The 13,123-nt window shown below is 41.1% G+C and overlaps 1 protein-coding gene across 4 annotated transcripts in view; it reads left to right on the plus strand.

Moving 5' to 3' along the window:
- The window catches only part of DACH2 (dachshund family transcription factor 2), a 249,477-nt gene that overhangs the window by 231,339 nt on the left and 5,015 nt on the right, over positions 1–13,123 (plus strand). For 3 of the 4 annotated variants that reach the window (XM_042029274.1, XM_042029276.1, XM_042029277.1), the window contains exons 8-11: positions 3,803–3,948; positions 4,482–4,629; positions 5,992–6,135; positions 9,166–9,231. In XM_042029274.1, the coding sequence (XP_041885208.1) occupies positions 3,803–3,948; positions 4,482–4,629; positions 5,992–6,135; positions 9,166–9,231 (504 nt within the window). The remainder of the gene's footprint in view (positions 1–3,802; positions 3,949–4,481; positions 4,630–5,991; positions 6,136–9,165; positions 9,232–13,123) is intronic. The other variant, XM_042029275.1, reaches the window with a different exon arrangement.

Genomic DNA, 13,123 nt, shown 5'->3' on the forward strand with positions numbered 1-13,123 from the left:
ACACAGACAACCCAGCTGATGTTGCAGATCCTCTGCTTTATTTTATTAAAAGTCAAAGGTCCATTAGAGTATCCAGCCTGTTCTGTAACTATGGGCCATTAAATGTAATCCCCATCACCCAGGTATGAAACTCAAAGAATTATAATTGTAATAAACCACTTTAGTCCTTGGGTTTCTGAATTTTATGCCACAGGCAGGGGAAAGGAGTGATCCAGCTACCATCTGTGTCCAAAACCATCTTCTTATCCCTGGCTGAAGGGTTTCTGAGATCAAATGTCTTGGTTAGTAACTAACAGGTTAATAACTGTAAATTCTGTATAAATTGTCTCTCCTCCATATGCCACGTATTTATTTAATGCATGAGTTACATTCTATGAGTGGTTGGAGGTGAACAGTGCTCACACAGCTCCAGGTAGATAAAGTTTTTAAGGACATGGGAAGAAATAACTTGGTGGTCTAACCAGTGTAAATTGTACCTTTAATTTTTCTCCCTTGTTTTGAGAGGGAATGTGGTGTGTCAAGTGGATCAGGGATGTGACTGATGGGTTTAAAAACATGCCTTCTGAAAGAAAATAAACCAGCTGGCAAATAAAAGTGCCTGTTGGTTTGGGCCGTGCAGGGAGCAATTCACATCCCCCTGTTCCCAGTGCTGTGTTCAGTCTGGAGGTTGATGCTTCATTTGCCAATCCCTGTTCCTGCAATTTAAGCAGAAGACAGAAGATGAAATACTTAAGCATATTGAATTAAGAGCAAGAAACTTCCTAGCAGATTTCTGTGTGCTTTCCCAGGATGATACTCCATTCACTGTTAGTGTTTACTGTGTATTTCTTTGCTCTGCAATATAATTCTTGCTTTCATCTATTCATCTGGATGTCAGCTAGAAATTAAAATAAAAAGACTGCACTCTAAATGGATTCCTGAATGCTTTTATAAAGCATGGCAGGTTTAACAAACAGGCTCGATAAAAGTAGTTCCCACTTTGCTTCAATAATCAGAAAGGTTGTTTGTGTCCTTGCTCAGACTGGAGCTGTCTTGGCTTTATTTCTTGCTTATTCTGTTGTATTGTATATGTGAGTGCAGCTTTTAGCATTTATATTTTTAGTGGTGTTTAAAATCAAAATCCTTAAATCAACACTATTTTTTTTCCATTAAAGAGATGCATTTGATATAGTCCACAAGAAATGCTTCCAGCACATGCCATTTTTAATTGCTTTACCAATTATGATTCCTCAAGTCTAGCTAATAAATTTCTGCCTAACTGTGCACTTACTCAGAGTATGGGCAAGATGTAGACACCGTTCAGATGTGAACACCTATTACAAGATTGAAATAGATTTCTAATGCATTTATCATTCATCTTTGCAGAGTGTGATTTCAATCAGAAAAAAAAATGATGAATGGTTTGACAGTTTCCACCCATATACGCTAAAACGTAATATGCTGCTTCTAGTTTCAGCTATTACAGACTTTAACATGCAATGTGACCTTGGTCTGCAAAGCATGTTTGGTTAGCACAAAAACTTAATCATAAGAAGTCATAAGTAGAATCCTTCTTCTTTACTGCCCTTTTTCTGGGACTTGGAAATTTATTGCTTCTGGGACAGGTAGGATATGAACAATGGGCCAAATAGAGTCCAGGGTTATCTCATCTGTGTGAAAACTGCTGCTGAAAATCGATGTGACCTCTGCTACACTGTCATCCCAATTCCCACCCTCTGTGTCCTATTTGTCTTTTGGTAGAAGCTTAGATCTGTGTGCTGTCTCTATGTGTCTCTCTTGGGCCAGATTATCAAAATGAATCATTGCCTGCATACCTCTTATATTTCTATTTATTTTCCTGGTGTTGACTAGGTCTGATGAAATACGATTCTTTTTGCATTTGATCCTCACTGCAGCAAGCAGCACCTAATTTAGCTGTGTCTATCTCTTTAAAGAAGAGTAATACTATTTTGAAACTTCAATCTGCTGTACAGTAGCATTACAAACCATAGACCATGCAACCTGTCTTCACAGTCAATAGTAATTTTCCTTTCGGCCAATTTAATGTTATTACTTTCATCTCCAAATAGCAGAGATTTCTAGAGGTGTTAGAGCAGCTCCAGTTTTGTTATGCATACTTCATGTATTGCTTTCTTCTTCAAATGCCACTTCTGTTTAGTCTTTTGTGACTCTCTGGCTTAGCTGTTATTTCTGTGCAGCATCATGTGTGACAACTAATCAGGTTATTTTAAAAACTCTGCCACTGATATATTTAAATATGAGAAATGGTGTGTCTGAATCAGCACAAACTTCGTGGTCTGAGTTTGTTACCCGAGCTGGGATTTTTTAAATGGATCACTTAAATTCCATCTAAGATGCTGGCTCTGAGGACGTGTAGAGGTTACTGGCTTTTGTTATTAGTCCTGAAAAATCATTAGGAGGATGCTCCATTTAATGAACTCACAGAGCAAAGACAAAATACTCCCAAACCAGAGATTTCAAAGAATACTTGAAAGCTGCTAATGCTCCTGGTTTGTTGTTAGGTGGATGTTTCAGACACATGGCAAGAAGTGCAGCTCGATGGAGGCTTCTGGAGTGTGTTACACCAGAAAATAGTGCTGCTGTGGAGCTACCCTGGGTTAATTAGTTGTCAGATTATTTTTAAGTTGTTTATTCCTCAAAAACAGGAGTGGGTGAAGGAGACCTTTGGAATATGGTGTGGTCTAATTGTGAATCCAGGCTTTAATATGACCAAGGCACTTGACAGATGAAACTCTGGGGGCTGGCTGTGCAGCTTCCCTGAGCGAGCACTGGCATCAGGAGCTCATGGCCAAGGCAGGGATCACAGGCTTCACTAAAAAGGAGATACTCATCATGATTTCTGCAAGTGCAGGATCATGAGATATATATGTATAGACTGGATTTTCATGAAATACTGCACAGGAGTATTTTTTTAGCATTTCAGAGTAAAAGAAATGTACCGAATTTGGCTTTAGAGACAGCTAGATTTTAATTGTGTAGTTTTCAGCAATTAAAATGAATACGTGGGAAGAAGTACTCACAGGGATCTGAGAGAAGGAATACATCTACTGTCCTAAAATCTGCTTAAATTATTCTATTCAAAAATGGGAGTTCATTGGTGATAGTACTGATTCCTCACCAAATTGAAGGGATTCTTGAAAAAACCAGTTACTAACATTGTTCCTTTCTGGGTACACATTTCTGCTGTCCGTGCACAGCTTGATCTATAACCACACAATGTATTTGAAAGAAGGAGTGAAGGGGCAGCTGCCAGGCCCCAGTTTGCTCTCTGGAGGGGATGCTCCAGTTCCGTGCAGTGCTGGCAGAGCCGGGAGGGGATGGGTGGCTCAGTGGAGATTATTTACTGCTGAGCACGGGAAGGGGAAAGGTAAAGGAGTAAAGAGATGGGATACATTCCTTGATTAGAATTTTGCCAAGGTTATAGCAACAAAAAACGCACATCACAGAATGGCAAACATGATAGAGTGAAGACAGGTCATTCAGGTTTAATGAACTGCGTAATACTGTTATAATTCTGTAGTATAATTCTGTAGAATTTGAAGTATAATAGTCTGTACTCCATTACAGCTGTGTTATAGTCTCAGTGTATTGATTATTGTTCTGTACTATTTTGCAAACTTACCTTGGCAACAGTCCCAGCTGCCCAAAGACTGAAACAATGTTGATTTTACTAACTCACTTGTATTTTGACTTCCAGATAAACAAAATGCTAGTTTCTAGAAATTACAGTCACCTATATTTCCAGTGCTTTCTGATGTCGCTTTTAAACCTATCTTTACAGAAGAGGTCCAAATTGCCATTCCAATAATGAAACCAACCTTAGATAAAGTCCAACTGGCTGGACAGGCCTTGCCTCCTGGATTTCCGGCGCCATTTCTTTTTGCTGATGGTCTTTCATCAGTAGAAACACTATTAACCAACATTCAGGTAAATTCTTCTCTACAGGGCCAGGTTATGTCATGATAGATAACATGTTTCTTTTTCACTCTTAAAAAAGTTTCAGAAACTATTATGTATCTGCAGTTTCTCATCTCTTTTATTTAATGTCATGCTTAGGTTTCTTCTCTCTCTAGTCTCAGCAGTCCTGGAAGGGTTTCATACATTGTGTATTTGACTTAATAATTGGCAGTAATGGTCGTATTGAAATGCACCATTCTCATTATTGCTGCAGTGTTTCTCTCTGCAGTTCCTGAGGTCAGCAGAGACATGGCACTGTGTGTGTAACAAACCACAGCAGCAGGATGAATTAGCCAAAGCTGTCCTGAATCATTCCATGCCACAAAATTCCTCATTTTCCTACACCATTGGCTACTTCCAATGCCCAGTTGAGCTCCAGGTCTGTAGGTTCCTGCTTCTAATCTTTCTGTTTTCCTAGAGGGTGTAAAAGAAACAAATGGATGAATTTTGCCACTTCTGAAAGAGAATGGTGTTTTCAGGTCTTGCATTTATGTGTGTTTTAGGGCTTGCTGAAAGTGGCTGTGGACAATGCAAGAGTCCAGGAAAAGCAGATACAGCAGGAAAAGAAAGAGCTAAAGATGGAGCTTTGTAGAGAGCGAGAACTACGAGAGAGCTTGGAAAGGCAACTCACAGCTGAGCTGCAAAGCAGAGGTGAGTGAATGAAAATGGAGTTTAGGTATCTATTAAATGTGTAACCCTTTGGCATTTCCAGCTGGAGCTGTCGAGGACTCAGGGTTAGCTGACATCCATACTCCAGTGTAGTGCAGCAGTGGAGCAGCACTGGTAATGAAAGATGTAAATTTCACAAAACCAGAACGAAGCACACATTTCTGTAAGCAGAACAGTGGCTGAAGGATTATTACCTGGAGGGCAACTGGCCTCAGAGAGCTTTGGCAGGTTCTGAGGAGGGAAGCTGGTGCAGTTCCATGGCTTACAGGTGTACTAGCACCACTGTGCCCAGGTATTCCCAGCCCGATTTCTTCATTTGACAGCTTTAATTTCTTTTTGTTTTTGCTGTTACCCTCCAAGCATTAAGAATCTGTCTTACTGTGAGAAAGATATGGCTGTAATCTGGGTATTTAGGTGATTTTTGTCATTACTTCTCTAGCCCACATTTCTGCAGCTTCAGTGCTGCTCAGTTTCTCTTGTGAAGAACTTCAGCCCAACAAAATAGAGCTGTGAGAAATTGTCTGCCCAAGTGCAAGATCTGAAGCAGATAACCCTATATATTTTTTAGCATCAGGAGAGTGAGGTACAGTAGCACACCCCAAATGGGTCATTCTGAGACAAAACCATGACTGGTTAGAAGCTTTTGATAGTAATAGGCAATTAAATTGGTAAATCTGAATTTCTCGCTGTGCCGTTCCGAAGGAGGCAGTATTCTTTTTAAAATTCAGATCTTCATCTGAAGGAAAGGAACAGCACTTCATGTGCCAAAAGCTACTTCTAGATTACATCCGTGAAATCAGGAAGATAAAACGAGATAAGACCAAAAGTGTAGGTGCCAAGTCCTGTCTTCCTGTGCTTTTCGAATAGAAATTGGGTGTGTGGAACTGTCTGGAGTGCCAGATCTCGCTCAGGGCCACCAAAGGGCACTTCTCAGTCGAGTTGTGAAGGGTCAGTAAATACTATTTGCAGCTGTTGAATTGCAGTGGGTGTCCAGAAATGTTGCATCACCCAAATGTGGTGGGACTGTATATTTCTGTAAAACAAAACTTCAGCTCCCTGTAGGACAGCCCGCTGTGCCCCTCCTGAGTCCCAGTTAAGTCACCAAAAACCTCAGATCATTCACAGATTTGATTGCTCCTGACTTGAAAGAGAATTTCACCAATAAGCAGCATCCTCTGAATTGTTTGGCTTTCAGGTCATCACCACATGCACATCTTTATTGTTAACAGGGGTCTCAAGCTAGAACTGCACCTTTGAATATCAAAAATAAACTAATTTTTTACTGCCTCCATCATCTATTAATTGTGCCCTAACAGCCATTCTTACATTGTATTTACATTTCAGCCACAATTCAGAAACGCTTGAAGAAAGAGAAGAAGGCAAAGAGAAAATTGCAGGAAGCTTTGGAATTTGAATCCAAGAGAAGAGAACAAGTGGAACAGGCGCTTAAACAGGCCACATCAGGTGACGGTCTCAGGATGTTAAATGGTAATGTCTTAGTCGGCCTTTCACAGTCAGCTTAAAATGATGTTGATTGAGTGAGGAAAAAAAAAAATCAGATGATGCACAGAGCAAATTTCAGAATAAACCCCCACAATTCTTTCCTGAAATAATGAAAAATCTATTTCAGGCCATGTGCTCTGGGTCGTGAATTAAAAAAATAAAGAAGTCTGCAACTAGAGAAACAGACAGAGCAGCTTACACAGAGATGACAAGAAATGCTGAATATATTACAGAGAAATCTGTTACAGTGCCAGCTAAGACAATGTGAAATTTGGTTCCTATAAGGTTCTCTGAACTCTTCTCTCCCAGCAGATTCATTTTTAGAACTGCTGAGCTTCATGTTAAAAGCCGTTTGGCTGAAGTTTGCTCAGCCTCAGGACCTATTAAGTTTGTTAAATATGTATCAGCTTTCAGAGCTGACTGGGTTTTGAGCATTTCCCAAATACTCTTGTGAAACAAAAGCAAATCAGTTCATCTCCTAAACAGTGATTAAGTTCTGGCTACTGGGAGAATTTGCCTTTTGTGCTTAAGATGGTTCTGACCAAAGTTTAGAGCTTTGGTTTGAATCTTCAAGACTGAACCTAGTTGAGATTTGATTAATTTCAGGTTCTGCAGCTCAGGTTTAGTCTGTGCATCCGTACCTGAAGTCTCTGCAGAGGCTCAGGAGTCAGAGTGACGCTCAGTCTCTGCTGCATTCTGGTGTCCTGTGGTGTGTTACTTTGTGCTGCCTGCTTTGGGCACTGCTAGAGACTGCAGAGTGCAAAAACTGCCTGACTGCTGAGCAAAAATAATGAATTTGGCTTGTGTGGAGTTCTCAGCTGTGAGAGCTGCCCAGACTGTTCCCTAAAGCCAGGGCAAGGCTGTGTGTGTGAGCTGCCACCACAGTGCTCTGCGGGACTGTGAGCCGTGATTTATCAGGGCACCCAAGGGATATAAACCCTGTGAGGATGAGAGCAGCATCTTTCAGAAGCATCCTCTCATCTGCTGGTTTATAGCCCTGCAGAACCCTGGAAGCAGGGACTGGCTGGCGTCCCTGGAGCACTGGCAGTGGCCAGGGGGGATTCAGATGTGGATTTGCAGCCGCAGTCGCACCATGATGGGGGACAGTGACCAGGGGAGAGTGGGTGGCCAGAGCCAGCAAAAACCTTCTCCACCACGTCCACTGGATGAGACAAATGCCCAGACTGGATCCCATGGACAGAACCAGCACCTTGAGATGAATGTCAGAAAAAACCTAAAATCCTGATGTGCTGTAAGGTCACTCTCCTGGGTGCTGCCACTGCAGGGAAGCACCTGCTGCTCACACACCAGCCAGGAGCACCCAGCAGTTCTGGAAGCCACAAATTCAGGGATACCAGCGTGCCAACAGTGTGATTAACACACCTTTACATCTGCTAGTGTGGGCCTGGCTGCAGCAGTTTGATTTGCAGGCACACTCAGGTAGTCATATATATGTTAGTGCCTGCAAGAAGCTGATATTTACATGCTAATCTGATTGCGCATGCAAATCAGGTAGCTCATTAGCATCTTAATCCACAATTTAATTGCAGGTACAATTTTATGACAACAAAATGTGAAGGGCTATTCTGAGTATTTTTAATTTAACTCTGACAGTCTGTCTCATTTAACAGATGCTGTTACTAGTTACAGATGACTTTGTCATTTTTGGTATATACAACATGTACTCTGAAGGGTTTGAAAAGAAAGAACCTTTTCAGATTGATAGGTCAGTGCCCTGCACTTGCCTTCAGAACAGGAATCTGAGTAAGGAAAACCCTGCAGAATAGCAGTCACTTGTAATTTTATAAGTAAAAAGTTGTATCTGTGAAAATACTGCTTTTTTTGGATCATATATACATTTATAGAGCTGTATATGCACACACGACATATATTTCATTTACACATTTATTGCTGAGCTATTGCTCTCCTGTAAGGACTGTACTTTGCAGGGTTGCCCTGCTTTCACACAGAGCTCCGTTACTGCAGGGTCACCAGCAAAGCATCACCTCTGTGACAGATCCTGACACTCCAGCTGAAGGGATCTGTGAAAGCAACAGTGCAATTATTCTCTATTTGAGAAAGTCCAGAACAGGCATATTGCACAGAAAAACTCCCAAACTGCGCACACAGCTCTCTTTCAGGTGTGGGTTTTTCCTTCCTGCAATTCCTAAGTGCTGTATGATAAGGGAAGCAGATGTTTCTTCAGGATTTGAGGTGCCATGGATTCAAATCACATCCCCTTCATGCTAATCCTTGTTGGCACAAGGTGGATCATGGCATCTGTTATCGTAACACCCTGGGGTGTTGGAGCCCCCGCCCCCACCCCAAGGACTGTGCAGACAGAGGTATCACCAACCTGAAATTAAATAGGTCCATAGTGAGTGTCATGAGACTCCTTCTCAACTTGAAAAAAAAAAAAAGAGCACAGTCCTCTTTGGAAAGCTCTTCTCAGAGATCTGGAAATATTTCACATAATATGACAGCTGTAATTTTGGTTTGGGTGGTAACACATGCTCACACATCCCGAGCTGAGGTTTGAAATGCAATTTGCACAGTTCTTATCTGTAACATGCACTCACACAAACTGATACACACACCCCAAAACTGTTGCCTGGCCCTGGCTGTATTCTTCAACTCTGTAATTTGGAGGTATTTGGCTATATACAAGAGTCAATGTAGTTTAATATTATCGCAGTTTAATTTTGACTTTTATTTTTCATGTGTCACATGCCCTCATTTTCCAAGAGGATTTTGTAGACATATTATTACCACGTGTTGGTTATTATCTGATCGTCAGACAAATGTGAAGCACGTTAAAAATAATTCACTGTGAGACCAGTAATGTTTGCACATTTTGGAAACAATTTACTACTGAAAATTCTATGAGGACCAAATGTTTTATGCAAGACCAATGTTAACTTGGAGAGCACCCTAGTTTGCTATAAATATTTTTCTAAAGATGCCTGAGAGAGGGGCAAAGGGGAATGCATTAATCTTCAGTCTCCCATCTTTCAGATGCTGGAATCCCAGACATGGAAATAGAACACAACGGAACCCAACATGACAGTGCAGCAATGCAAGGTGCAGTATGTACCACAGCTTCTCACCTGTGTGCTTGTCATTAAAAATAAGTGAAATGCAGAGTCATTTTTTTATCTGTTTTCCTGCTTTAAGATAAATGTGGATTACAGAACTTCAGTTGGTTTTGCTGTTTGATGTAGAAAACCTTTGTAAGAACCGTACTTTACAAGATCAGAAATTAACTTTAAGTAGATGTGGTATTTATCTGAGGTGATATTTAGAGGCGATACTTGTATTAAAACTGATATTTATCTACCAGGATAACACCCTTAGTTCAAAAGGGATTTTACATATGATTTACCTTTGTGAAATATTTTACCTCTGGTCCTTACCTACCTGTTAAGATCGCAGGTGTTTTCAAAAAATACATGAACTATAAGTGAAAAAGAAAAGCCATGTTCACATTATGGACATCTATCTGGTGCTGCTTTTCCCTCACTGTTCAGTGGCTGTGTGTGAGTGCAGCACCTCCAGGTATGGTTGGAGTGCTTCCCAAAGAGCAGTGAGTGAGTTCTGGCTGCAGGTCTGAGACATGAGGAGTTGTGAAATCCTTCTTTGGGGGAGCCGAGGCAGGGAGCCCCAAGGGATATTCCCATGCCCCTTGGAAGCCTCTTCGAGGCACACAGAAACTCCACAGTCACCTGTGATAAAATTTGGTCTGAACAATTTGAACATTGAAATTCTCTGATTTTGGTGAAAGTCCACCTTGTAGAGTTTTTCTCCCTTCAGTCCTGTGCCATGTTCATTCCAGACCCTTCAGTTCTGTGCTGGCTGCTCTGGCAGCCTGGAGACAGCTGCCTCTTCCATAGAATTGCTGCTTCTTAGGGCAATTCCACCCTTTCTATTGCGTCATGTAATGGTAATGTGCAAAAATCCCCTGTGCTGAGGTAACTAAAGGCAGTTTGTGCAGACAGGAGAAGGGCTGCAGTGCACTTAGAGACACAAACCTCACTTGAGCGTTTCTCTTCAGCTGGGGAAGGTTTGACTTGCATACCTCTGGTATGCATCTGTTGTCCATCTGTCATCCTTACAGGAAAGCTTTCAAATATTTCTACTGCTGTCTCTTCTTGTGATTTTAGGTTCATATACTCTGTATTACAGAGCAGGAGAATCACAGCTTTATTGTAATGCAGATAGATACATCTGACATATGTGTGTGTGTATATATGTGCACATCTGATTAGAGCTGTGCTCTAAATATTGCAATTGGAAAATCGCTGCTGCCAGAAATAGTCAAAATATTGCATGAGCACTTGGGACACATGTATTTAAATTCAACAAGTGAAATGTTCCTAACATTTGTGATCTGTTCATGGTATCTGCTGAGAGGAGTGTTCAGTGCTCTTCCAAACAACTCTGCGAGTCAGAGGTGCATCTGGGCAGACTCTAGTAAAGAAAAGAAAGGAAATTTCAGTTTTCAGTTGAAGAAAAACCATTACACTTGGCTGAAATGTGTCTTTACATCAAAAATTATTAGAAATACTGTGAGGAAAGTGATGCACAGCCATTTCAACAACTGCTTACTCCTGGAAGGAGTCAAGAGAACTTTCTTACGTTACCTGTAATTTATTAATACGCAGTAAAACCTTAAAATTTTACCATTTTTATTTCAGGTTGCGTTTTCTTGGGTTTTTTCTTCTTTTAATCTGATCCCAACTACATCATCCCTTCAGTTGAGAGACGTTTTGGCTCAGGAAGTTTTTGTTCGGGTCAAAAGCGTGGCCCCAGGGAGAGCTGGATATTCCCTGTGTTCAGTGGCCCTGGGCTTGGAGAGAACAGGACATGGCCTGAGCAGCAGGAGCTGCAGCCCTGTCCCTGTTCCTCCATGGCAAAACCATTCCCTTCCCTTTCTGCCCCTCTGGCTCTGACCTCCCTGGCCTGGTAATCCTGCTTGTAGGGAGATGTGAGGAGCTGAGCTAAAGTGAGGTCACTAAACACTCTCAGCTGATAAAAAGCTTTCTGGAGAGCTCTCCATGGAGCTTGTTTAGATTTCAAAGTGTTCCTGTTCTGTAGCACCGTCTCTTTCATTTTTATTTATGCTGATACTGTAATAACTTTTTATTCTCTTTCCCTTTGATTACCATTCGTGTTCCTGACAGCTCCTATTGCTGCTGCAGCTCTAACAATTGGAGCACACTCCCTCACTGCCCCTGTCATTTGCTGCCTTTGTTTTTCGGGCCCTGGGAGGAGGAAGGGGCAAAACACATGTCCCTAATACAAAGCTGTTTCCAAGCTTCCAAAATCTCTTTCTATTGCTCAGAAAAAAAGCTTTAGCATCAATGCAGAGCTTTCTTTTTCTGTTGTCAATAGCTCTGCTGGACAGAAATCTATCATTCACACAGTGCTTTTCCTTTGAAATTCAATTAGTTCCACTGCCAGTATCTCCTTAAGACGGTTTAAAGGAAAATTACAGAACTACTGCACAGCCACCTTTCACAGTGATGAAGTCATATCATATTTTATGCTCATTTCTTAAAATGATTTTATTAACACAAGCTGTTCATGTACTGCGTTTCTGATCTGCATTATAAATCTTTTCCATTTAGTTGACTCATTTTCCCTCTGCTTTGTGTATTAATTGAACAGAAATTTCATGCAGACAAGACTTACAACTTTTTTGAACTTTACAGTCTAAAGCCTCCATCCTCCATATCCCAGATCTAATTCAGAGCTGGAGCTGGTAGGTTTATAGCTGGCAGAAGATGTCAGTCAGTGGTAGCTGCAGTGGAGCAGAGTAGGGGATGAGCACACAGACACCCTCCTGCTCCTCCTTGCACTGCTCACTCCTGGGCCAGCACCACAGTGCATCAACCATTTTATCAGCCAATCTCCCTTCCACATAAAATAAACATACTGGGTGTCATTAAGTGCACCTTCAGATCAATGATTTTTGCAAATGACATTCAAGTACCATTCGAGTAGTGCATTTTTGCTGATAAAAGCAAATTAAATTAGCACAACTACAAGTGTGCTGATAAAAACTAAAACCGAACAGCAGCACCATTAGCTAACAAAGTAATATTTTCTCTTTACTGCTTTCTGCCATTTAGTTATTATCCTATTGGAAATCTAATTATAATCCTTTTACTCCCTAGTCAAACTTCACAGTTTTTGCAAGCTTAGCACTGACAAGTGATTTCATTACATTTGATTGCCCGCGCCCAGATTGACTTAACTTCACTCCGAGACCTAAAAGCCCTCTCAGTTTCTCAGATTCCCTGTTTGCACATTACAGCAACATCTCCTTTAATTAATTAGCATGAACAGCAGTAACATGAACTGCTGAACAGAAAATAACATCATTTTATGATCGCAGGGAGACTTCTCCTTTCGCATGTTTATACCTTAGTTAACTTTTGTATTACAATATTTCATTGTTAGGGGATATTGGAACAATCAGCAAAGCAATGTTAGCTTAAAATCTTAAAAAGTAGGTGTTACAGTAATACTTGATAACAACAATTTACGAAAAAATAAAATACTCTGAGTTTCAGGAAGGAGGCAGCAGCATAGGCAGGCAGGCCAATGTGCTTCACTGTGCCTGCAACAAGAGGGTCACCCAGGGCTGCTGCTGCTGCTTTTGTTTGTGACATAACCTGGCAGAGATTTGGCACAAAGACTCTCAAGTTACCATGAATAACATTTTATATTTATCTGTTTGTCAAAGATGAAGGACTGTTGAAGTTTGGAATGTATTTTGGGTTTGATCATTTAGAAAACTGGGCTTTAGTTTATTAATAGTCTGACCTAACCAGTGAGTTTTCAAATCAAACCTGCTATATCTGTGTCTTAGGCCTGTTTTCTTCCTCCTGCCCGAGCTTTGTTCTCTCCTTCGTGCATGTCCTCCTCTGGAGGCTGTGAATTATTAAACCCCTGGTAGTTAGCTCATGCT

The sequence above is a fragment of the Corvus kubaryi genome, unplaced genomic scaffold (genome assembly GCF_017639235.1).
Source record: "Corvus kubaryi isolate FWS band 111438036 unplaced genomic scaffold, C.kubaryi_AGA036_p1.0 37322, whole genome shotgun sequence".
Classification (NCBI taxonomy): Eukaryota; Metazoa; Chordata; class Aves; order Passeriformes; family Corvidae; genus Corvus; species Corvus kubaryi.